The sequence below is a fragment of the Ovis canadensis genome, chromosome 11 (genome assembly GCF_042477335.2).
Source record: "Ovis canadensis isolate MfBH-ARS-UI-01 breed Bighorn chromosome 11, ARS-UI_OviCan_v2, whole genome shotgun sequence".
NCBI classification, from domain to species: domain Eukaryota; kingdom Metazoa; phylum Chordata; class Mammalia; order Artiodactyla; family Bovidae; genus Ovis; species Ovis canadensis.
Window position 1 is genome coordinate 16,895,445 of NC_091255.1, and position 24,931 is coordinate 16,920,375.

Sequence of the window (24,931 nt, forward strand, 5' to 3'; positions counted from 1 at the left end):
GTCCCCATAGTAAAGCAGAGCTGCGGGGGATGCTGGGAGGGGCTGGCTGCTGGGAAAGGAGTGTCCTGAACGTCTCGAGCCTGGGGCCTGAGGGCAGCAGCCTGATCTGTCCTGTGCAGCCAACAGCCTCCAGGGAGGAGACCCAGCAGGAGATTCCGATTGGATCCAACTCTCCAGGGGCTGCAGACTAGGCTTCTTCACCCTCAGGGTCAGGGGCAGCCTTGTCCACCCTCCCATCCATCCCACATGGCTGTGGAGGCAACCCCAGGAAACAGAGGGTACTGTGAGAGACAAGGGCCTGTAGGGGTTCACCTGTCCCCTCCATCCAAGACTCTCCCAGTGTGGGACTGAAGTGCGGCCCCCCTGCTCCTCTGCCATGTGGCTCCCCTCCGGGGAGGAGCTCAGACCCTGAGCAAGGCAGCCAGATACCCGCCGTGGAGAGGAGGGGGTATACTTGTCCCAGTTCCTGGGGGAGTCCCAGCATCTCAGACCACTGGGTCCCACCACCGCCTTTGACACAGGAGAAGGGACTTGCCCTGCACACTCGAGGACAGTGGCAGAGCCAAGACCTAACCCATCTCTTGACCCCCACGTGAGGTGGCAGGAGGCAGTGGTAAGTACCAGCCACCATCCAGGCCACCAGACGGTGAGACAAAGGACTCTGTCACCTGCCGGGGCGAGCAGCTGGGTCAACCTTGGCCTTCAGCAGAGCGGCTGAGGCCTCTGACATCGGTCCTCCAGTCCCCCTTGCATCCAGCCGGGTTTCAGGTTCTCATATCTCCACACCCCGGCCACTGCTGCTTCGGGGATGAGGGGTACTTCGGGGAAGCGGGGAGCGGGAGGGGGTAGATGGAGGGCAGCCGGATGGGAGAGAAGGCTAGTCCACACCCTGCTCAGCTGGGTAGCAATCTGTGCTCTGTGTGAGCTGGAAGAATAGATGCACTGAGATGCCGTGTTGCTTTCCTGGGCACCCCGAGGGTTGCAGAGTTGGAAAGACTAAATAGAGCTGGACCACTCCTCTACCTTGGGCAGAAGGCAGGAGGCCCCGTGGTGCCCAGGGACCCCGACATCTGCAGCCCCCAGGCTGCTCCTGAGACTCTGTCCTGGAGTGTGTGCAAGCCCAGGAAGCAGAGGGGGAACCGCTTTGGGAAAAACACAAATGCATCCATCCCAAGACAGGGGCTTTCCCAGGCAGCGCTAGTGGTGAAGAACCTGCCTGCCAGTGCAGGAAACATAAGAGACGCGCGTTCCATCCCTGGGTCGGGAAGATCCGCTGGAGGAGGGCATGGAAACCCACTCCAGTGTTCTTGCCTGGAGAATCCCATCGACAGAGGAGCCTGGCGGGCTATAGTCCATAGGGTTGCAAAGAGTTGGACATGCTGAAATGACCTAGTAGGCAGAGAGGCAGACATTCCAAGGTAGGTGGCTTGCTTGCCTGTCCACAGGTTTAGCTGAGTGCCTAGAAGTGTCTGATCCAGAGATTCCAAGTCCTAAGTATAACCCAGAAACTTCTTCCAAAGGGCTTATCATCTGATGAGAGCACCACAGTGTTTAAAAGGCCAAGATGCAGGTGAGCAGAGGTGTTACGGAAGCACCGGGGCTAGGAGCCAAGGAAGAGACCTGGTCCAGGAGGGCTTCCTGCAAGGCTGAGCCTGAGAAGATGGAGGACCCATCAGACCTGGAGGCTGAGATCTACCCAGAGGCAGAGGGCAACAGCCAGCCTGCACGAAAGACTGAGGGACTTCAGCGTTGTTCAGCTTCGTGGGCGAGGCCAGCAGGGGCAGCAGGGTGAGGCCGAGGCTGAGGAGTGGGTGAACTTCCAAGATGACGGGCAGCGTGGTGAGCAAGACCCATGATACCCGCTGGGTCCATCGTCTGCGGTCCTTTCCTGCCCCACGCCTCCAGCTGTCGTGTACCTGCTCAAGGTCCCCCTCGGGTCCAAGAGCCCAAGTCCATGCAATGCCACTCCCACACACTGCCCCTCGGCCAGTCCAACTGCAGAGTCCCCCCACATTTAAGGACACGGTGCTCCCAGGGACAAGATCAGTCTGTAACCAGAGTCTGCTCCATGGACCCCGTAGATCAGGGGAGGGATACACAGGCAGGACTGTCAAAAGTGAGGCCAGAATAAACATGGAGAATGCCCACCAGGGCTTGACCACCTTAGGTCAATATGGAGCTTTAAGCCACACTGGGAGCTCTCAAGCCTAACTGCACATTATAACCTTCAGGTTGCTCTCCCGAATACCGATACCCGGGCCCTCCCAGCCCCTCTCTCTTGGGGAGGAGCCTGGGCCTCAGTATTTTAAAAGGTCCTCGCCGTTCCAGCAGAAGCTGAGGCTGAGAGTCAGCACTCCACACTCACCAAATCAGTTCCGTTTTTTCGTGCCTCCTGCCTCTCCTTCAACTCATAACTTGTGCTTTCCCCCCCCTTCTCCTTCCCACCTGTTCCTTCTCTCCATCTCCAAGTCTGACTCCTCCACTAAGCTTTGGGTCTCATCCTCTCCCATCACATGGGGGGACCAAACACACACACACGCACCAAAAATGATAATAATACCGCGAATGAGGGACTTCCCTGGTGGTTAAGGCTTCACCTTCCAATGCCAGGACGCAGGTTTGATCCTCGGTCAGGGAGTTAAGATCCCACATGCCTTAGGGCCGAAAAACCAAAACATAGAGTGATATCGTAACAAATTCAATAAAGACTTTGAGAACGGTCTATGTAAAAAAAAAAGTCTTTAAAAATTACTCAAGAGTGATAACAGCAGCTGAAATTCATGGAGTGATTAATAATTACCAAGTGTGTGGGTCATCCCATTTAGATTTGGTCCTCAGAACAGCTTTGCCTCTAGCTACTACTATTGCTCCTCTCTTCAGATGAGGAAACTAAGGCCCAGGGAGGTTAAGCAAAAGCCCAAATCCCCAGCACCACTGAGCGGCAGGGCCAGGACTCACACCGAGGCCCCTCTGCCGTCAAAGCCTCAGCTGGCGTGGAGGTCACGTCGCCATCACTACCTAGCTCCACCCATGGACTGGCACTTACCTAGCAGGCTGACCTGTCTGCTCTCGGTCATTACATCCCACCTCCCAAGCTAGTGTTCAGGTCATTCTGTGTCTGGGTCTCCACAAGATCTGCCCAAATAGATGCTGCTGCTAAGTCACGTCAGTCGTGTCCGACTCTGTGTGACCCCATAGACAGCAGCCCACCAGGCTCCCCCGTCCCTGGGATTCTCCAGGCAAGAACACTGGAGTAGGTTGCCATTTCCTTCTCCAATGCATGAAAGGGAAAAGTGAAAGGGAAGTCGCTGAGTCGTGTCCAAAGTCTTCAGGACCCCACAGACTGCAGCCCACCAGGCTCCTCCATCCATGAGATTTTCCAGGCAAGAGCTCTGGAGTGGGGTGCCATCGCCTTCTCCGAGGTAGATGCTAGTGGCTGGCAAGCCCTGGGCCCCAGAGTTCTGAAAAGGCTCCATCTTAACCGGCTTACTGTCAGCCTCCTGACCGCACAGTGACTCCCTCCAAGGCAGCTCCTTTTCAGGGAGGAGAGGATCATCTAACTGCAAGCTTCACAAAATCCACCTGCTCATAAAATGTGCCATCGTAACCAGATGCCTGTTTGGTGCCCGAAGCATGCAGCTGCTCACCTGCCTTCACTCCAGCCCCCACTTTGCCTGCTGGGGCACCTGCCACGGAGAGCATCACAGAGATGCCTGGCAGGTTCTGCGCTGGTTAGAACGAGAAGAAAAATGTGCCATCGTAACCAGATGCCTGTTTGGTGCCCGAAGCATGCAGCTGCTCACCTGCCTTCACTCCAACCGCCACTTTGCCTGCTGGGGCACCTGCCACGGAGAGCATCACAGAGATGCCTGGCAGGTTCTGCGCTGGTTAGAACGAGAAGAAGAGTGGTGGGCGTGCGGGGATAGAGCAGACGGCGTGTGCGGCAAGCAGGGAGAGGCGGGAGGGGCTGGTGTGGGGCTCTGGGCGGGAGGGGTGTGAGGTGCGTGCTTGGGGCGGGATGTGTGCCGGGGTGTGATGGGAGGGTCCCATGGGTGGCACCTGGGCGGGGCTGTCTGTGTGCAGGGTGATGAAGTGTGGTGTACTGGGGTGTGATGGGAGGGTCTCATGGGTGGCACCTCTGTGGGGCTGTCTGTGGGCAGTGTGATGAAGTGCGGTGTATTGGGTTGTGATGGGTGGGTCTCATAGGTGGCACCTGTGTGGCTGTTTGTGTGCAGGGTGATGAAGTGCGGTATATTGGGGTGTGAAGGGTGTGTCTTGTAGGTGGCACCTGTGTGGGGCTGTAGGTGTGCAGGGTGATGAAGTGCAGTGTATTGGGGTGGTGGTGGGTGTGTCTCATTGGTGGCACCTGAGTGGGGCTGTTTGTGTGCAGGTTGATGAAGTGCAGTGTATTGGGGTGGTGGTGGGTGGGTCTCATAGGTGGCACCTGTGTGGCTGTTTGTGTGCAGGGTGATGAAGTGCAGTGTATTGGGGCGGTGGTAGGTGTGTCTCATTGGTGGCACCTGAGTGGGGCTGTAGGTGTGCAGGGTGATGAAGTGCAGTGCATTAGGGTGTGATCGGTGTGTCTCGTAGCTGGCACTGGTGTGGGGCTCTAGGTGTACAGAGTGATGAAGTCTGGTGTACTGGGCTGTGATGGGTGTGTCTCATGGTGGCACCTGTGTGGGGCTGTTTGTGTGCAGGGTGATGAAATGTGGTGGATTGGGGTGTGAAGGGTGTGTCTCATGGGTGGCACCAGTTTGGGGCTGTTTGTTCACAGGGTGATGAAGTGCACTGTATTGATGGTGTGATGGGTGTGTCTCATAGGTGGCACCTGTGTGGGGCTGTTTGTGCGCAGGGTGATGAAGTGCGGTGGTTTGGGATGTGATCGGTGTGTCTCATAGGTGGCAACTGCGGGGATGTTTGTGCGCAGGGTGATGAAGTGCGGTGGATTGAGGAGTAATGGGTGTATCCCTTAGGTGGCACCTGTGTGGGGCTGTTTGTGCGCAGGGTGATGAAGTGCGGTGTATTGGGGTGTTTTGGGAGTGTCTCATAGGTGACACCTGTGTGGGGCAGTAGGTGTGCAGGGAGATGAAGTGTGGTGTATTGGGGTGTGATGGGTGTGTCTCATGGGTGGCACCTGTGTGGGGCTGTAGGTGTCCAGGGTGAGAAGTGTTGTGTGTTGGGGCTGTGATGAGTGTGTCTCATAGGTGGCACCTGTGTGGGGCTATTTGTGTGCAGTGTGACGAAATGTGGTGTATTGGGTTGTGATGGATGTGTTTCATAGGTGGCACCTGTGTGGGCTGTAGGTGTGCAAGGTTATAAAGTGCGGTGTATTGGGGTGTGATGTGTGTGTCTCATGGGTGGCACCTGTGTCGGGCTGTTTGTTCACAGGGTGATGAAGTGTGATGTATTGAGGTGTGAATAGTGTGTCTCATAGGTGGCACCTGTGTGGGGCTGTTTGTGCACAGGGTGATGAAATGTGGTGTATTGGGATGTGATCGGTGTGTCTGATGGGGGGCACTTGTTTGGGGCTGTTTGTTCTCAGGGTGATGAAGTGCTGTGTATTGGTGGTGTGATGGGTGCATCTCGTACGTGGCACCTGTTTGGGGCTGTAGGTGAGCAGGGTGATGAAGTGTGGTGTATAGAGGCTATGATGGGTGTGTCTCACAGATGGCACCTGTGTGAGGCTGTTTGTGTGCAGGGTGATGAACTGCGGTGTATTGAGGTGTGATGGGTGTGTCACGTAGGTGGCACCTGTGTGGGGCTGTTTGTGTGCAGGGTGATGGAGTGTGGTGTATTGGTGTGATGGGTGTGTCTCATAGGTGGCACCTGTGTGGGGCTGTAGGCGTGCAGGGTGATGAAGTGTGGTGTATTGGGTGTGATGGGTGTGTCTCATAAGTGGCACCTGTGTGGGGCTGTAGGTAAACAGGGTGATGAAGTGTGGTGTATTGGGGTGTGATGGCTGTGTCTCATGGGTGGCACCTGTGTGGGGCTGTTTTTGTGCAGGGTGATGAAGTACGGTGTATTGGGTTGTGATGGGTGTGTCTCATAGGTGGCACCTCTGTGGGGCTTAGGTGTGCAGGTTGATGAGGTGTGGTATACTGGGTTGTGATGAGTGTGTCTTATGGGTGGCACCTGTGTGGGGCTGTTTGTGTGCAGGGTGATGAAGTGTGTTGTATTGGGCTGATGGGTGTGTCTCTTAGGTGGCACCTGTGTTGGCCTGTTGTGTGCAGGGTGATGAAATGTGGTGTATTGGGCTCTGATTGTGTGTCTCATGGTGGCACCTGTGTGGGGCTGTTTGTTCGCAGGCTGATGAAGTGCGGTATATTGGGGTGTGATGGGTGTGTCTCATGGGTGGCACCTGTTTGGGGCTGTTTGTTCGCAGGGTGATGAAGTGCAGTGTATTGGTGGTGTGATGGGTGTGTCTCGTAGGTGGCACCTGTGTGGGGCTGTTTGTGTGCAGGGTGATAACGTGTGGTGTATTGGGGTGTGATGGGTGTGTCTCGTGTGTGGCACCCGTGTGGGGCTGTAGGTGTGCAGGGTGATGAATTGTGGTGTGTTGTGATGTGATGTGTGTGTCTTGTAGGTGACACCTGTGTGGGGCTGTTTGTGTGCAGGGTGATGAAGTGTGGTGTATTGGGCTGATGGGTGTGTGTCTTAGGTGGCACCTGTGTGGGGGCTGTTGTGTGCAGGGTGATGAAATGTGGTGTGTTGTGATGTGATGTGTGTGTCTCGTAGGTGACACCTGTGTGGGGCTGTTTGTGCACCAGGTGATGAAGTGCGGTGTATTGGGCTGTGATGTGTGTTTCCCATGTGTGACGCCTGTGTGGGGCTGCTTGTGTGCTTGGTGATTAAGTGTGTGTGTGTCGTCTCTGTGGTTTGCGGGTGATAGGATTCATATTTGAGACACACTGCGCAGTGCGTCTGTATAGACTGTGCTTTGATGTGTGTATGACTGGTGGTTCATGTGGGGTCCACAGTATGTGTGTATCTTGTACTGTGAGAGGTGGACTGACCTGTGTATGTGGCCTAGTGTGAGATTTAAGGGAGGGATCGTGTGATACTCGGCACCAGGTGAGGATAGGTAACATGATGGCGAGGAAAGAGAAAGCCCTTTCCATGCCCGCCTCTCTGCTCAGCCGGGGTTCTGCGTGACCTTCCACCGTGGGGCTGAGATGCAGAGGCTGAGACACTGAAGTCCCATCCTCCGAGTGACCCAGCAGCCATCGCAAGAGGGGATCACAGGGCTCGGTCCTCCCCATCCAGCTCAAAGCAGGTTCACCCCCTTCTCTCAACTGCCAAGAGCCCTGTGTCCTCGGACCGGGATCCCAGCGAGGAGAGCACAGACGATCTCGTGGACGGGCAGGGCCCCAGCAGCTGTAAGAGGCAGTGGGAGGGCAGTCCTCATATTCTTTTTTTTTTTAATTGTGCGTTGACTTTTTTTTTAATTAGAGGCTAATTACGTCACAATATTGTAGTGGTTTTTGCCATACAATCACATGAATCAGCCATGGGTGTACATGTGTCCCCATCCTGAACCCCCCCTCCCACCACCCTCCCCATCCCATCCCTCAGGGTCATCCCAGTGCACCAGCCCTGGGCACCCTGCCTCATGCATCGAAACTGGTCCTCATATTCTTAAGCCCCTTTCCAAACCGTGGTGGCCAGGAAGACGGCTGGAACATGAACTGGGAGACGGAATTCCCATTTTTCACCTCCAGTTCACAATAGGCTGGGCTCCAAGCTGGGTGTGACCCCTGGGAAAGCTTGGATTCATGTGGCTCGATCTCAGAGCAGTCCCTGACCGGCAGCACGGGCGGTGCCATTCCTGGACTCGCTAGAGAAGACCATCCGTGGACCCCGACAGCCTCTCCCCGCATCCCATTTGTTCTCCTCTCTGCTTCCTTCTTCCCCTGTAGCTCGGATGTGATACTCCTCGACCCCCTCAGGAAGCTCTGCCTTCACCCCCAGTCCGTGCCACCCTCCTCCTCCCCTCGCTTCCCCTTGCACTTGACTCTGCAGATCAACATGGCCAGTCTTCCTGAAGAAGGAACCCTTTCTCCAGGGGGTGAGAGGAAACAGAGAGTTGCATCATTTTCTTGGTCAGAGAGGGATGTCAGGGAATAGCACCACATTAGTAAACTGGATCTTGACCCAGGAAACTGTGTGGCCCATGTGAGTTGCGCGTGCTTCCTGGGACCCTGTTCCCACAGCTGGTCAGGCAGGCATCATCCAACAACTCACGGCTTCGCAAAATTAAAATCTCCTAAAAAGCCAAGGGGATGGCTGGGCAATGCTTTAGGCGAGAAGAGGAGCACATGAACGTTATCTTTCTTGCTCTTCTGCCTGCACGGCAGTGCCCAGAGCCACGCAGAGCAGGACAGCAGCCTTGCAGAAATGGATCAAGGGCTGCAGAGAGGCCCCCTGAAACACACACTGGAGACCAGGCCAGCATTTCAATACCTTCCCGTGATACTGGGGTTGGGGTTTGGAGGAAGGCTGGGAGGGTTTGTGTGTGATGTTCCTTCATTCCAAGGACATGCCAAGGACAGGGAAGAGTGACTCTCACCCCCGCCCCAGGTGATACTGTGGTTCCCACTCTCCTGACGCCCACCCCCAACCCTTCCAAGTCTCACTCTCTGCACTTCTAAAATACAGATGATGGCAGAGTGGAGCAGAGACTTTGAACCAGTTCCACTCTTCTCACTAGATGTGAGGTCTCAGGCAAGTCCTACCCCCTCTCTGTAGCAGTTAGCTCTCACTGTAAAACGTCAAACTTGGTGGCTTAGAACAACAAGCCGTTATCGTTTCTCAGGAATCTACAAGTGGCCTGGGCGGTTTCACCGCTGTGAGCCAGGCTTGGCTGACCTTGGCTGGGGTTGCCGGTGCGTCTGCAGGTCACTGGCAGGTGGGCTGGGGGCTGCTGGGGCGGGGGGATGGGGGCCTCGAGCCGCAGTAACTTGGCTCGGCTCTGCAGGGCCCCTCGGCCTCCGGGAGGCTAGTGCCGGGTTCGTGTCTTGGGGCTGCGATCCGGGAGGGCAGAGTGGAGAAGCATGTGGGCTTCCCAAGCCTCTCTCTCCAGGAAGTTTGCCGCTCTCGCATCAGCCAAAGAATCGTTTGGCTGAGCCCAGAGTCGGAATGCAAGGGGCCTGTCGAGTCAGCGCGCGTATGGCATGGACACAGGGAGGAGGGCAGTTAGGACTGCCAGTGTGATACAACTAACTCTCCCTTTAAGCTCAGTTTCCCATTTTATAAGTTGAAGTGACATTCACATGATATAAAATTCACCATTTTAAGGAGAACGATTCAGTGGCACTTAGTACCTCCACAGTGTTGGGCCACCATCACCTCTATTCAGTTACAAAAATCTTAATTACACACCCCCAAACCCATGTTCATTGAGTTGCTCCCCTTTCACCCAAGCCTCTGGCCCCCGACAACCGCCATACTGCTTTCCGTCTCTGTGGATTTCCCTGTTCTGGACATTCCATAGAGTGGAATCTGTGGCCTTCCGTGTCTGGTTTCTCTGATTTATAATGTTTCCAAGCTTCAGTCACGTTGCAGCATGTGCCAGCACTTTGTTACTTTTTACAGCTCAATAATATTCCATTGTGTGGCTAGACCGCAGTGTGTGTGTGCTTTCGTCTGCAGATGGGCGTGCGAGATGTTTCCATCTTTTGGTTATTGTGAAGAGTGCTGCTGTGGTACTCATGTGGAAGTATTTATTTGTTCACCTGTTTTCGATTCCTTTTGGTATCTACCCAAAAAGGAGTAGAATTTCTGGGTCATATGACAATTCTTTTTGAAGAACCCTCTTTCCTTTATTTTAAAAATGCAGAAAATGAAATTACTTTGCAAGGATGCTGGGAGGCTTAGAGAAAGGGCATGTAAAGTGTCTTGCACAGAGTCCAACCTCAATAAATGGTTTGTATAACTACTCTCTTGTTCTTTAATTCAATAACCACTTATTGAGCCCAGGATCAGGAATTATGTGAGGTGCTGGATAGGTATACGAAAACATAAGATATAAAATATCTATAAAACACATGTCTGTGTTTTTATAGACATATAAATATATCCCCAGGGTCCCTTCCAGCTCAGACTCACAATGGTTCCATCCATGCTTCTTGCCTGGTGTGTCCTTCACAAACAGAGACAAAAGGCTCCCTCTCCCTCCCTCCCTTAACCAATTCCCCAGGAGGCTGCTGGCTTCATCGCTCCCCACCTGAATCAGTTCAGAACACCTATTTCAGATCTGTCGGCTCTTATAAATGTAGCCACACACCCGCAAAGTGAGATAAAATGGCAATGTGATTAGTGTGTGTGTGTGAGTGCGAATGCTTATGTGTCCCTGTCTCATCCCTTTTGTAAAGATTAATACATCAGAGCAAGCGCTTACGAAAGGAAGAATAAAAAAAAAAAAAACAGCCGGGTCCAATTCTCCAGACATTCAATAACCAAATGTCACCCACATGGTAAGCAATAAAATAAAAATATATGCTTAGCAGAGGCAATATAAATATGATGTATATTTTGAAGTTGGATAACAGAACAGTGGCGTAAAAATAATACCCAGTGGCAAATTCAGGGAAAGCAACCTTTTACAAACGCGGCATTTCTTGGGGCTGCCATTCCTGAAACATCGCAGCATCTCAGGCAGTAAAGCAGAGGTGAGTTTAAATCTGACAGGAGCGCCTGGTGGAATGAGGGCACGGAAAATCCTGCCCCAGTTCCGAAGCCAAGGCTGGGGCTCCTTCCTCCCGCACCCTCCCCCTCCCCCAAATCCTGAGACCCTTACCTCCACCTGCCAGCTCCATCCCCTTGGCCTGTCACAACAGTCCCTTACTTTTCAAGCATTCGTCCCAGACATTATTCCTTTTGACCTTTACAATCTGCCTCTGAAGTGGAGAGGACAGGTGTCATTATTACCATTTTATGAATGAGGAAACGGAGACCACAAACCTCGTGTTAAACCCTGAGCGGCAAAACCGCCTCCCTGCCCCTCCATCCTGGGGGAAAGAATATTTCTTTCCTGTCTTAGAAACCAGAGTTTCCTGCCCACAGGTATATACTGAAAAATCATTAAAAAGGTTTTCAGACACCTCTCTGCGGCCTACCACAAAGCTAGATCCCCAGTTCCTATTTGTTTAGGCCATGCCAACCAAGTTTTGCATCAGCCAAACGAAATATTATTAGAAAGATAAACCTGAGGGTATCTAGGTAAACATCGAGATATGTCAGCAACAGATGCTGCACTTTTTTCTTAAAACAAACACCTTTACCAAGTCTGAGGTTCTTATAGGAAAATGGAGGTCCAAACATTTGAGTAATTTGCCCAAGCCTTCAGGATGTAGACCAACGAGCCACCAGCTGTGCGTCCTTACACAAAGTCACTTTGACTCTCTGAGTTCTCATTTCCCGGTGATGGAATGAGTAGAGAGAGGGCATCTTTAAGCTGTTTTCTAGCTCTCGTGTGCTCACTCACTCAGTTGTACCCAACTCTTTGCCACCCCACGGACGGTAGCCCCCAGGGCTCTTCTGTCCATGGAGTTTTCCAGACAAGAATACCGGTTGTCATTTCCTTCTCTGGGTGATCTTCCCACCCAGGGATCGAACCCGTGTCTCTTCCACCTCCTGCATTGGCAGGTGGATTCTTTACCACGGCACCACCTGGGAACCCCATTTTTCAGCCCTGAAACTCTAGAATGTTATCTCTGAAACCAACTATTCAATGATGGTTGAAAGCCATCATGGAGAAAGCCCCATGTTGCTCACAGAAAGTCAATAAATGGATCCTGCATGAAACCCCAACTTCTAAAGCTTTCATGTGGGAGAGGGAAGTCTGTTTGGGGCCCTGGTCCTGGATCAGTCACTAACTCAGTGTGTAACTTTGCACTTCCCTTCTGCTAAATGAGGAATGTGAACTAGAGGAAGATGGAAAATTCATTCCACACCAGGGGCACACTGACTAAGAGATGGTGGCTGCCCGGAGTGCAGTATTGAGGAGAGGAAGATGAGTCTGCATCTAACTCAAGAAGAAAGAGGCCTGGGATTGATTAGTGATGTCTGCGCTGGTGAGGGTGGAGGCGGCTGTCCAGGGACTTAGCGGCCGGGGAGTGGATGCCCTCACAGGAGCAGGTCTCTTCCAATTTTCCACTAATCCTCTGTGAGTTGCACACAGAAAGCTGGGGGATTCAGAGCCACTGATGCACAAGATGCTGAACTCGACTTGTTCAACTGTTTTTATATTAACCATAGCTTGAGTCTGAATAATCTGTCCCCTGATACCACTGTATTTCAGAAATTGCTACCTAAGGCAAATTCACCACTTTTAAACTCATTTCCTGAGTCGCTCTTTTTAAACCCCACATTAAATATTGATCTGCCCTGGAGAGATCTCATTTATTTAGTAGAGACAGGTTTGACTCCACCAGAACTGTCAAACCTGGAAATGGGAAGGTGCCCCTTCTGGAGCGGTAACCATACAGGATGGTGACCGACATCTGGACACTGGAACCAGCGTCTTTCCTTTCTCCGAGCCTCAGGGACGTGGGCTTTCTTCCCCATCACCGCAGGTCATCAGAGCATCTTTGAGAACCTTCTCTACGAGGATGGCTGTCCCAGGGTCAAGGCGCCCCCTCTGTCCCAGCAGGACTCCCCACTCAGCGGGCTCTTGAGAGTAAACTACAGAGAATCTTCTGACTCCCAGGAGGCTCTGTTTCTGGGGCTATTGCTACCAAACTCTGACCTGCAGACTCTGCAACTTCTCCCCCTCCCCAAGCCCTGGTTCTTTCCAGGAAGGTGGCATTTCCACTTGGACCTTGGTTTTAAACCGCTAAGTTTGGGGTGGGGGTGCATGCTGGGTCTTCCTGCCTGCGTGGGCTTTTCTCTAGTTACACCAGGAAGGGGCTACCCTCCAGGTGTGTTGTGGGCTTCTCACTGTGGTGGCTTCTCTTGTTGCGGAGCACGGCTTGAGGGTGCACCAGCTTCAGTAGCTGTGGCCCATGGGCTCCATAGTTGCGCTCCCTTGGCTCTAGAGCCCGGGCTCAATAGCTGGGGCACATGGGCTTAGTTGCTCTGAGCCACGTGGGCTCTTCCCAGATCAGGGATGGACCGGGGGTCCCCTGCCTTGACAAGTGGATTCTTTACCACTGAGCCACCAGGGAAGCCCTGGATCTTGGTTTTAGACCTCAGCCCCAGTGAGCTTTGGCTTGACCTCTTTTCTGAATGACAACATGCTGGCTGTCTCCTAAAAGCACCCCCACTTGTGCTTATCAGTGTGACCACGACGAGAACAGAGAGAGACTCAGCTGGCTGCAACCAGAGGACTGAGACCCCGTGCTCCTCTGATGCTGAGGTAGACCAGCAGGCCTGGGTCCTGATCTGACTTTACCCTTGGAGCTGGCTTCTACTGCCGTCCACACTCAGAATCCCATCTCCTTGCACTCCGGGTTGATACAGTGCAGTTTCTTGCCATGGTGTACACTTCCAAGCCCAAAATGCCGAGCCCTTTTGGGCTTCTGGCAACATCTGTTTGGGGCCCCACAAACAGGACTCCCTGAGGCAGGGAACACAGCCTGAATGTGGGGTGGGGGGTCAAATTATAATTGCAGTCTCAGTCAGTTATCATGCCATACTTGCGTTTCCTCTGTTAACTCACCCAGCGATCCCACTAGAAGATAGGTAGCATCAGTATCACGTTGGACAATGCGGGGAAACTGAGGCTTTGAGGCTGTAGCCGCTGGCCACATATAGCTGATTAAAATTAAATAAAATTTAAAATCCAGTTCGTAAATCTTGGGCTTCCCTGATAACCCAGATGGTAAAGAATCTGCCTGCAAGAGACAGGGTTAGATCCCTGAGTGGGGAAGATCCCCTGGAGAAGGAAATGGCAACTCAATCCAGTATTCTTGCCAGGAGAATCCCATGGACAGAGGGGGCTGGCAGGCTGCAGTCCACGGGGTCACAAAGAGTCAGATATGACTGAGAAACTAGCTTGTTTTTTTCCCTAACTCTTACCAGCCACACGTGGCTGATGGCATCAATGCTGACAGCACAGAATTATAAAGCATTCCCATTATCACAGTAAGTTTGATTGGGCAGCACTCCAAGAGGCCTCAGAGGAACCTCCTATGCCATACAGAACTGAGGGCTAGTTTGTTTGCAGAGCCTGCGTGCCGATCCCCTACCCTCTCCTGCCGTGGCAAGGAACTCAGAAGGAAAGAGGTGAGGTGAGCAAAAAGTCAACCAAGAAATCTCGCCAGAGTAAAGCTTCTTGAGGGCAGGCCAGAGACAAGACATGTGAAGAGCTTAAGACCTCTTTACCACCCCTGTCATGTGACAGGTCACACGGCAAGTCACGTGACAGCCGTTAACAGCCCCTTGGGCAACTGAGCCTGATGCTGCTCTTTACCCCATCAGAGATACCTTCCAGGTCAGGGGGAGGTGTGGGGCTTGGTCTCGCTCTAGCAGCTGCATCTCCTCTGCAACTGGAGAAGGGAGTCAAGCACACAGCTGGGCACAAAAGAGCATCTTACATCTGCTGCCACGCTCCTGAGGCTTCTTAGATGGTGGAGGTCACCACATTGATTTGCAACATTTTGGGGCCTTACTTGCTGTTTTAATTATCATCTGTGATACCTCTGTTATGTACCTGTCTCTGAATCGGGCACCTTTTACATGAATAACCCAAATAAACTTGGGAGCCCGTGTGGCTCTAGAACATCCACGCTAAAACAATTTACAATAATTGCAGTCTTGCTTTGTATCTCTCAATATTAAAGGGGATTTGAATGATAAATTGTAGTATTACTTCTTTTTTACCCCACTGTGTGTTTGAACTTACACTTTATATTTTTAAGATCTTTTTATATGGAGTATTTTGAAGGCTTCATTGAATTTGTTACAATATTGCTTCTGCGTTATGGGTTTTTTTGTTTGGTTTGGTTTTCCGGCCATGAGGCGTGTGGGATCCTAGTTCCTTAACCAGGGATCAAACGCCCTGCATTGGAAGGCAAAGGCTTAACCACTGGACCACCAGAAAAGTTCCTACACATTATTTTTTAAACAACTTTATTGACATATAGTTCACATCCCATGCAACTCACCTATTTAAAGGGCACTATAGGTTTAGAGTGCTTTAGTCACTTCAACAAGAAACTTCATTCCCATTAGAAGTCACTCTCCCCGTTCCTCCAACCCTATAGCCCCAGGCTCCCACTAATCTGCTTGCTGTCTCTATAGATTTGTCTCTTTTGGATATTCATATGAATGGTATCGTGTGGTCTTTTGTGACTGGCTTCTCTCACTAAGCATAATATTGTATCATGATTTGTATTTCATTCCTGGTTTTTTTTAATTACCAAACAACATTGCGTTACATAGATAGACCACATTTTATTTATTCTTTCATCAGTTGATAGAGCTTTGAGTTCCTCTTTGGAGCCATTATAAGGCCACTTTGGGGCCTTCCTGGTAGCTCAGCTGGTAAAGAATCCTCCTGCAATGCAGGAGACCCCAGTTCAATTCCTGGGTTAGGAAGATCCCCCAGAGAAGGGATGGGCTACTCATTTCAGTATTCTTGGGCTTCCCTGGTGGTTCAGCTGGTAAAGAATCCACCTGCAGGCTGTTTTGAAAGTTCTCAGCCGCTTTACCATGTCTGGGCATGGCAAGGGCAGGAAGGGCCTTGGAAAAGGTGGCCACAGGACTGGAAAATGTCGGTTTTCATTCCAATCCCAGAGAAAGGCAATGCCAGAGAATGCTCAAACTACCGCACGATTGCACTCATCTCACACGCTAGTAAAGTAATGCTCAAAACTCTCCAAGCCAGGCTTCAGCAATACATGAACCGTGAACTTCCTGATGTTCAAGCTGGTTTTAGAAAAGGCAGAGGAACCAGAGATCAAATTGCCAACATCCGTTGGATCATGGAAAAAAGCAAGAGAGTTCCAGAAAAACATCTATTTCTGCTTTATTGACTATGCCAAAGCCTTTGACTGTGTGGATGACAATAAACTGTGGAAAATTCTGAAAGAGATGGGAATACCAGACCACCTGACCTGCCTCTTGAGAAATCTGTATGCAGGTCAGGAAGCAACAGGTAGAACTGGACATGGAACAACAGACTGGTTCCAAACAGGAAAAGGAGTACGTCAAGGCTGTATATTGTCACCCTGCTTATTTAACTTATATGCAGAATACATCATGAGAAACGCTGGATGAAGAAACACAAGCTGGAATCCAGATTGCCAGGAGAAATATCAATAACCTCAGATATGCAGATGAGACCACCCTTATGGCAGAAAGTGAAGAGGAACTAAAAAGCCTCTTGATGAGAGTGAAAGAGGAGAGTGAAAAAGTTGGCTTAAAGGTCAACATTCAGAAAACGAAGATCATGGCATCCGGTCCCATCACTCCATGGGAAATAGATGGAGAAACAGTGGAAACAGTGTCAGACTTTATTTTTGGGGGCTCCAAAATCACTGCAGATGGTGACTGTAGCCATGAAATTAAAAGAAGCTTACTTCTTGGAAGAAAAGTTATGACCAACCTAGATAGCATATTCAAAAGCAGAGACATTACTTTGCCGACTAAGGTCCATCTAGTCAAGGCTATGGTTTTTCCAGTGGTCATGTATGGATGTGAGAGTTGGACTGTGAAGAAGGCTGAGCGCCAAAGAATTAATGCTTTTGAACTGTGGTGTGGGAGAAGACTCTTGAGAGTCCCTTGGACTGCAAGGAGATCCAACCAGTCCATTCTGAAGGATATCAGCCCTGGGATTTCTTTGGAAGGAATGATGCTAAAGCTGAAACTCCAGTACTTTGGCCACCTCATGGGAAGAGCTGACTCATTGGAAAAGACTTTGATGCTGGGAGGGATTGGGGGCAGGAGGAGAAGGGGATGACCGAGGATGAGATGGCTGGATGGCATCACTGACTCGATGGACGTGAGTCTGAGTGAACTCCGGGAGTTGGTGATGGACAGGGAGGCCTGGCGTGCTGCAATTCATGGGGTTGCAAATAGTCGGACACGACTGAGTGACTGAACTGAACTGAAGCGTCACTGCAAGGTTCTTCGCGATAATCCAGGGCATCACCAAGCTCACCATCCATCGTCTGGCCCAGTGTGGAGGAGTTAAGCGCACTTCTGGCCTCATCTATGAGGAGACCCACGGGGTGCTGAAGATATTTCTAGAGAACATGATTCAGAATGCCGTTGCCTACACCAGAAATTTTTTTTTTTTAAAGAGTCCACCTGCAGTGTAGGAGACCTGCATTTGATCCCTGTGTTGGGAAGATCCCTGGAGAAGGGAAAGGCTACTGACTCCAGTATTCTGGCCTGGAGAATTCTAGGGACTATATAGTCCATGGGGTCACAGGGTCAGACATGGCTGAGCAAATTTCACTTTCACTTGGGGCCATTATGAATGGTACTATGAACGTTCATGTACAGGTTTTGTGTGGACATATGTTTTCATTTCTATTGGATCTATCCCTAGGAGTGGAATGTCTGGGTCAATGCTAACTCAACATGGAAACACTACTAAACTGGTTTTTTCAGGAAAAAAACAAGGAAAGGTCAAAACCTGGTGAATGTCAGAGAGGTTTCCACAGCTTGCAGCTCTCCACACTCCCATGGAAATACCACGTGGACTGGCTCAGATCAGGAGGCAACGTTCAACATGTAGTGTGAAGCCAATTCCCAAACCCAAACTCTTGCTTCCCACCCACACCGCCTGACTCTGCCCAGTCACATTGTCCCTCGGAGCTCTCTTCTGGGGTCAGGTAAACAGAAAAGACAAGACTGAAGTTGGCAGCTGAGGTTGGTAACCTCTCCGAGCCAAACGCTCCGTGTTTGGCTTTCCCACATCTCTGCTGTCTTGCTGCTCACCCAAGCATCCCAGCTTGCAGCAGACACGGGATTCAGGGGCCCGGGGAGGACGTTCCGCCTGCCACAGGTTCTTCCTAAGATGCAGCCACGAGTCTGATATCTCAGCAGCCCTCTGACGGCTGGGAGTGCTTGAGAAGAGCAAGCGGAGCGTTGCAGCTTGTAGGGAACCTTTGAGAACTACAGCTACCGGCAGGGAGAAAGCCATCTGTTATTTTGTCTTCTATTTGTTTTAGAATTTCCAAGAAAGTGAGCAGTTGGGCTGCTCGACTTTATTGTTCACGGTCGGGAGGAGAAGAGTCGGAGTGAGGAGCTCCATTTTCCAAAACTGCAAAGAGCTGTCTCTTCTTGGTGACTCTCACAGACCACAGGCTCTTGATTCTACCATGAAGTCCTCTGTCCTCCAGGACTAGGGTCTCAGCTGGGAGGTGCGCCCTTATTGAGTATCCCAATTGTCTACACAAGGATCACAAAAGCTCTTCCGAAAAGACCTTGCTCTCAGATCTCCTTGCCAGCTGGAGGGGGTAGGCAGGGACCCGAGAGCCAGAAGGAGAACTGAAGTCAAGGATAAGCTCCTCCTGCTGCCTCTGGTTAAAAATGGGAGCAAAGATGCACTCACCTGGCAGAGACGATCAGGGCTTTTTCCTGCCCTGGCCTGCTGTGACTCACCCCACCCACAGCCTCACCTGGATCACCCCAAGGTGGCTTAGGTCTAATGCCAGGTGACAAACCCATCCCTGTTAGCCCAGAAGCTGAGAGGGCTCCTGGCATATGGGACTCTCAGTTCTCTAATGGAGACAGGCCCAGTTAAACCAGGACTAGTCAGTCACCCTAGGTGTCCCAGCGGTCTCACTCACCTGGCCTATCTGCACTTGAGCTCTCCCAGACAGGAAACCCGCCAACTTCCTGTCTCTTCCTCTGGCACCTCCTCCTGCTCATTACTCCAGGATGACTCGCCTCCTTAGAACCAGAAGACTATGGGCCCCCCCCCCCACAGGACCTTCCAGTCCTTCCCTCCAATCTCTGGACCCTTGGGGGAGCGGGGTGGTCAGGAGAGGGAATGGGGCATCTTGCTGCGTCCTCCTAGGAAAGTTACTTCACTTCTCCACGCCTCTGTTCACAGGGCATGTGAGAACATCACAGGGATAAGAGGGCCTAGCTCTCTTATCCTCACAAGGTTATTGTGAGGATAATACGGATGAAATGTCAAGTGCATCTGACACGGCAGCATAGGTTCCCAAGACTGTCCTAAGCTTTGGTGAGCCACTAGAACTACTCACAGGCTAAGAAAAGCTGTTTTGCACACGACTGTGGTTTATTACGGGCTTCCCTGCTGGCTCAGTGGTAAAGAATCTTCCTGCAATGCAGGAGACCCAGGCTGGGAAGATCCCCTGGAGGAGGGCATGGCAACCCACTCCAGTACTCTTGCCTGGAGAATCCCATGGACAGAGCAGCCTGGCGGGCTGCAGTCCATGGTGTCGCAGAGTGAGACACGACTGAAGCGACTCAGCAGCAGCAGCAGCAGCAGCATGGTTTATTAGACCTGAAGGATGCAGATTAAGATCAGCAAAGGTCAAAGGAGCACAGGGGAGAGTCCAGAAGAGATCAGGCACAAGCTTCCAGTTATCCTCTTCCTGTGGAGTTGTACAGACAGTAGTTAACTTCCCCAGCAGTGATGTGTGATGACAGGCATGAAGTACTGTCAACCAGGGACGCTCACCTGAGTCTCGTGGTCCAGGGTTTTATGGGTGTTTATCTCTAGGCATGGAGAACTCCTCCATGGCTGACCTTAGTTACTTAGTTTCTAGCCTCTTCAGAGGTCAGACTGATACAGCTTGGCCCAGGGTCCCCAACATAAATCATATTGTTAGCATAAACGATCTGATGTGACCCAAGGGCCCAGGTAAACAAAGACATTTTTATCAGGCAGAGTATTACAAGGGCTTAGAGGTTATCTCCCAGGAACCAATCAGGGGGCCAGATCGTGCTTTGAAACATGCAAGGTTTGAACATCTCATACCTGCTGGGTCAGCTCTTTACTGCATGGACACATAGGAAGCACTCGATGTTATTATATTTTTAATATAGATTTATTTCCTTTACTGGTCTTAGTTGCAGCACAGGGGATCTTCAGTCCTCATCACAACATGTGGGATCTAATTCCCTGACAGGGATGGAACCCAGTCCCCCCGCACTGGGAGTGTAGAGTCTTAGCCACGGGACCGCCAGGGAAGCCCCCACCCGGTGTTATCCACCTGCTGTCTCTGGTGCTAGCCTATGGAACTATATGGCTTCAGGCTACCCCTCTTGCTGCTAGGAGGGGCTCGCGTATTTCCCACTCCTCTTTTGCTACGGAGGGAGGTCCCCGCCAGCAGTGTTCTTGGCTCTCTTCCCTTCACCCACACCTCTCCCAGGACCGCGAAGTAATGTTCCGAGTTGGAGGGTTTGGGAGAAAGGTCAGCTCCAGCACAGCTCTCCTCTTCCTCTCTTGAGTCAGTCCTCCATAGAGAAGCCACACTGTCCGGTTTATAGCAATAGGAAGATGTCCACAGCTGCATACACCTGTGCCTGGAGACCGCATCAGGTTCAGGGCTAAGGTCTCAGCCAGCTCACCTGGCTCACAGGGTCTAAACCGCGTTCTTTTTTTAAAAAAAATTGATTAATTTATTTTAACTGGAGGCTAATTACTTTACAGTATTGTAGTGGTTTTTGCCATACCTTGACATGAATCAGCCATGGGTGTACATGTGTCCCCCATCCTGAGCCCCTCTCCCACCTTATCCCTCAGTGTCGCCCCAGTGCACCGGCCCTGATCGCCCTGCCTCATGCATCGAACCTGGACTGGCGATCTATTTCACATATGTAAACCACCTTCTTGAACAGCCTTATCAGCAATAAAAGTGATCTCCATTTGCCTGGCTCCTGGGTCTACCCGTCAACTGGTTCCTAATGGAGGCAGAGACAGAGGTGACATTTCACAGACCCTCAAGCCCAGATACAGTCAGGCCTTCCTGTGTTTGGAAGGGCGTGACCAGGTGTCCCCGAGAACCTCGTCAGCCAAGGTCCCCAGGTCCTTCGGTCACGCCCACTCCTCAGGATCTCGCAAGGGGGCACTCCAGGCTGTCAGAGACCCTCTGGAACACTGGGCCAGAACTAAGCACAGACCCTTCCAGGTGTGGTCTGGTGGGCACCAGTCATGAGCAGCACCTCGCCACGTCTTAGGATTCCCGTGATCACCGTCATTTCTGAGCAGGCTGATTACAAGCTGCACGTGCGGAAGCCTCAGACCCTTTTCCACAGGAGTTACATTAGATCCACTTTCCTCTGCACAGGGCAGCTGATTGTTAACTCTCTTCTTATGGTTTTCCAGTCAAGCTCTCCTTCTCAAATACATTTGTAAACACACACACGCACACACCTGCATCCCCTACAAGGCTGAAGGGCACAGGAACCCCCCACGCCCCACTGCCAAAAACTTTCAATCCTTCTCGCCTCACCAGTTTCAGTACACTCATATTTTATCCATTCAAGAAGCATTTAGCCTCCAAAAATAATACACAGTGGTGAAAAGCACAGCCTCCGGCATTAGACATTCCTCGGTTCAAATTTTAATTCTATCAATCATCAGCTGTGTGACCTTGAGCAAGTTACTGAGCCTCTCTGAGCTTTGGTTTTCTCAAAATCCTAAGGTGAAGGTTATACGAGTACCCACCTTCAGAGGGACAAGCCTGGCACCCTGACTATGTCATATTCTCGGTAACTACAAATTAGCAGTACATGCAGTAATCTTACTGGTTTTAACATTATTGTTACCACTTCAGGGACACCTCCCAAAGTAGAAACTAAAGTTAGAGAAAGGGTTACAGCCCTTCAGAAGGGTCCATGGTTGATAGGTGATGTCACCATGAAGAATGGATCAGGCCTGGCGTCCTTTCCTGAAGACCAGCCTGGGGGTTGCAGGCCTTCCAACCTTGTTGGGAGAGATTCTATGGAAGAAGGGCGGGAGGAGGGAGCTGAGCTGGGCTGTCAGTGGGCACGGCCCGGGCTGCAGGTTTTGAGCTGGGAGGACAGGCCCACTCTGCTCAAGGGCTGACCCGGCTGTCAGGCACTCCCTCCGCTCTTTAGGGGAGAATCCCTCCACATGGCCGAGTTTGGGGGGACCAGAGAGAAAATAGGGCTGAATGAAACAGCCTTATTGAAAATAAAAGTCACAGTGACACGAAGAGCACCGACGTGACAGTCTCAGCCCTCCAGAAGAACAAGTCCATGATGCCTGATCCGATTCCCTGGGCGGGGGGAGGGTGCAGCAGGACAGCAGATGAGCCCAGGTGACCTTGAACTTTCAAGGCCGGAGCCCTTGGGGGAAGGACTTACCTTCCTGGGGTCAGCTTCCCACCCTGCACAATTAGGGCCACAGCACTTGCTTCTAACGGGGCCTACAGGAGTATGTACTTCCCTGTTGCTCAGATGGGAAAGAATCTGCCTACAATGTGAGACACCCAGATTCAGTCCCTGGGTCGGGAAGACTCTCTGGAGAAGGGAATAGCAACCCACTCCAGCACTCTTGCCTGGAGAATCCCACAGACAGAGGAGTTCAGTGGGCTACAGTGCATGGGGTCGCAAAGAGTCGGACACGACTGAGCAGCTAGCACCTCCACTGCTATCAGAGCAAGTGGGATGCTGTGTTTCAGGGTATATCACCTGAAGAACAGCGGGGCTTCGTAGCAACGCCAGCTCCATGGGTCAGACGTGAAACTCAGCTTCAGGGCTTTCTGGCCCCGCCTTCTAGGTGTTGCCTCATCCACGTGCTAAGCTCATCTGACTCCAGCTTGCTGTTAAGCTGCCAAGTCACTTCAGTCGTGTCCGCCTCTTTGCGACCCCATAGACGGCAGCCCACCAGGCTCCTCCATCCATGGGATTTTCCAGGCAAGAGTACTAATTCCCTTTGTGGATCCTGCAGGCCCAGCTGCAGACCAAACGGAGAGGAAGCAGAGGTGGGCGAAGGCAGCAAAGGGACACAGGACAGTCTGACTGTGAAAGCAGGTGGGAAAGCCGGCTGGGCGAGGATAAGAACGGCAGGAGCAGCCTGAGGCCACTTAGTGCTCGGGCGGACGCCTGACCCCTCTCGGCAGACCATGCATGAAGTAACAGGCCATGGAGCCTGCAGTCATTAAAAGAAGCTACATCTGTTCGACACAATCAGTTTAAGAAGGTCAAAAAAACATGTTATACATTTGAGCAATAGCACCATTACAAAGAGGAAAACAGTCAAGGCGGGGAAGTTACAGGTGTCTTCCAAAGACTTAGGGTTGGGGCGCCTCATTCTTGGGTGCTGCTGGATAGACAGAGCTTCACCGAAAGAACATAACGGGTCTTTTCGCCTCTCAGCAAGGTGTTATTCAGGCAGAGGGAATGCCGCAGAGAGGGGGGAGGGGAGGGGAGCAAACGGACCAGGACTCAGGATGCGTCCTTCTAGCTAAACGCCTCTTCCACCGGGCTGCTCGGCGGCTCGTCACGGACGAGCCTCAGTTGGCCTGGATCTTCCTGGGGATGCTCGGGGGGTCGCGGCCCCGGCCCAGCAGCAGGAACTCCAGCCGCTTGCAGTGCTCCCGGAGCTGCTTCTCCCGGGGCAGCAGGAAGGTGAGGACCTTGTTCCGCACGACGCCACGGTCCTCCTCCTCCCGCAGCCGCTGCTTCACGCGGGCCGCCTGCTCCTCCTGCTGCACCAGGGCCCCGTTCATCTCGCAGAAGGCGTCTTCCAGGTAGCGGATGGCCCTGAGCGCCTCCTTCTTGAAGTCCTCCAGCTCTCGCTGCATCCCGGCCACCTTCTGCTGCAGGATCTCTAGGTCGGCCGGCGGCAGGAGGCTGGAGGACCACGATGAGGGCAGCGAGAAGTCCCCAGACTGGAGGCCGCTCTCCACCATCTTCTTCCCTTGTAAAGTGTTCACCTTCATAAGAATGGAACCTGACTGATAGAGGGGCTCCATAGTGCCGCCTCCGTCCGGACAAAGAGAGGGAGCTAGGGTCTAGCCAAGTCAGTGAATTTTTTTTTTTTCTGTTTTTTTTGGCAGGAGACACAATCCTTTGGAATGGAGATACCCCACCTATTGTGACATCAGGACCCCTCTAGCCAATCAGGGGGAATGCCGCAATCCACTCATTTGCATACTGTAGCTTCCTGGCTTGGTTACCCTGGGCTTTGCTCATCTGCCCAAGAAGTATTTAGTGTGCCCCCGGAGATACTGATTCTCATCGACTCATTGCCCTTCCGGAACTGGAGCTCCATCTCTCCCTTGTCTTGTCCTGGGACACGCGGAGGCCCGGGGCAGTAAAGTAAGCTGACTGGAGCAAGGCCAGGCGGAGTAGTCTCCTACACAGCAAGGGACCTGGGTGGTCTCATAAGGGTCTCTGGGCTTCACTAGGGAAGCAAGGACATTGTAAGAGATGATACTTAATCTCACTTCTAGCCCTAAAATGCTAAAATTTTTAAAAAAAGTAATTTTCTTAATTGAAGTACAATTATTTTATATGATGTTAGTTTCAGGTGTGCAGCAAAGTGATTCAGCTATCCATATTCGTTTCAGATTCTTTTCCGTTATAGGTTGTTATGAGATCTTGACTATGGTTCCTTGTGCTCTACAGTAGGTCCTTATTGTTTTCCTAGGTTATATATTCAGAGAAGGCAGTGGCACCCCACTCCAGTACTCTTGCCTGGAAAATCCCATGGATGGAGGAGCCTGGTGGGCTGCAGTCCCTGGGGTCGCAAAGTCGGGCACGACTATATTATAGTGTATATGTGTATATGTATAGTGTATATGTGTTAATCCCAAGTTCTTAATTTATCTCCTCTCTCCCCACCGTCGCCTGCGCTGACCATAAGTTTGTTTTCTATGTCTGTGATTCTATTCAGTTCAGTTCAGTCGCTCAGTCGTGTCCAACTCTTTGCGACCCCATGAATCGCAGCACACCAGGCCTCCCTGTCCATCACCAACTCCCGGAGTTCACTCAGACTCACGTCCATCGAGTCGATGATGCCATCCAGCCATCT

General features: G+C 51.8%; 1 protein-coding gene across 1 annotated transcript; it reads right to left on the reverse strand.

The window, feature by feature from the left end:
• Positions 1–23,408: 23,408 nt before the first annotated feature.
• CCDC182 (coiled-coil domain containing 182) lies at positions 23,409–23,870 on the reverse strand. Its single transcript, XM_069542561.1, has one exon. The coding sequence runs from the start codon at positions 23,868–23,870 to the stop codon at positions 23,409–23,411; it is 462 nt and encodes a 153-aa protein (XP_069398662.1).
• Positions 23,871–24,931: the final 1,061 nt, after the last annotated feature.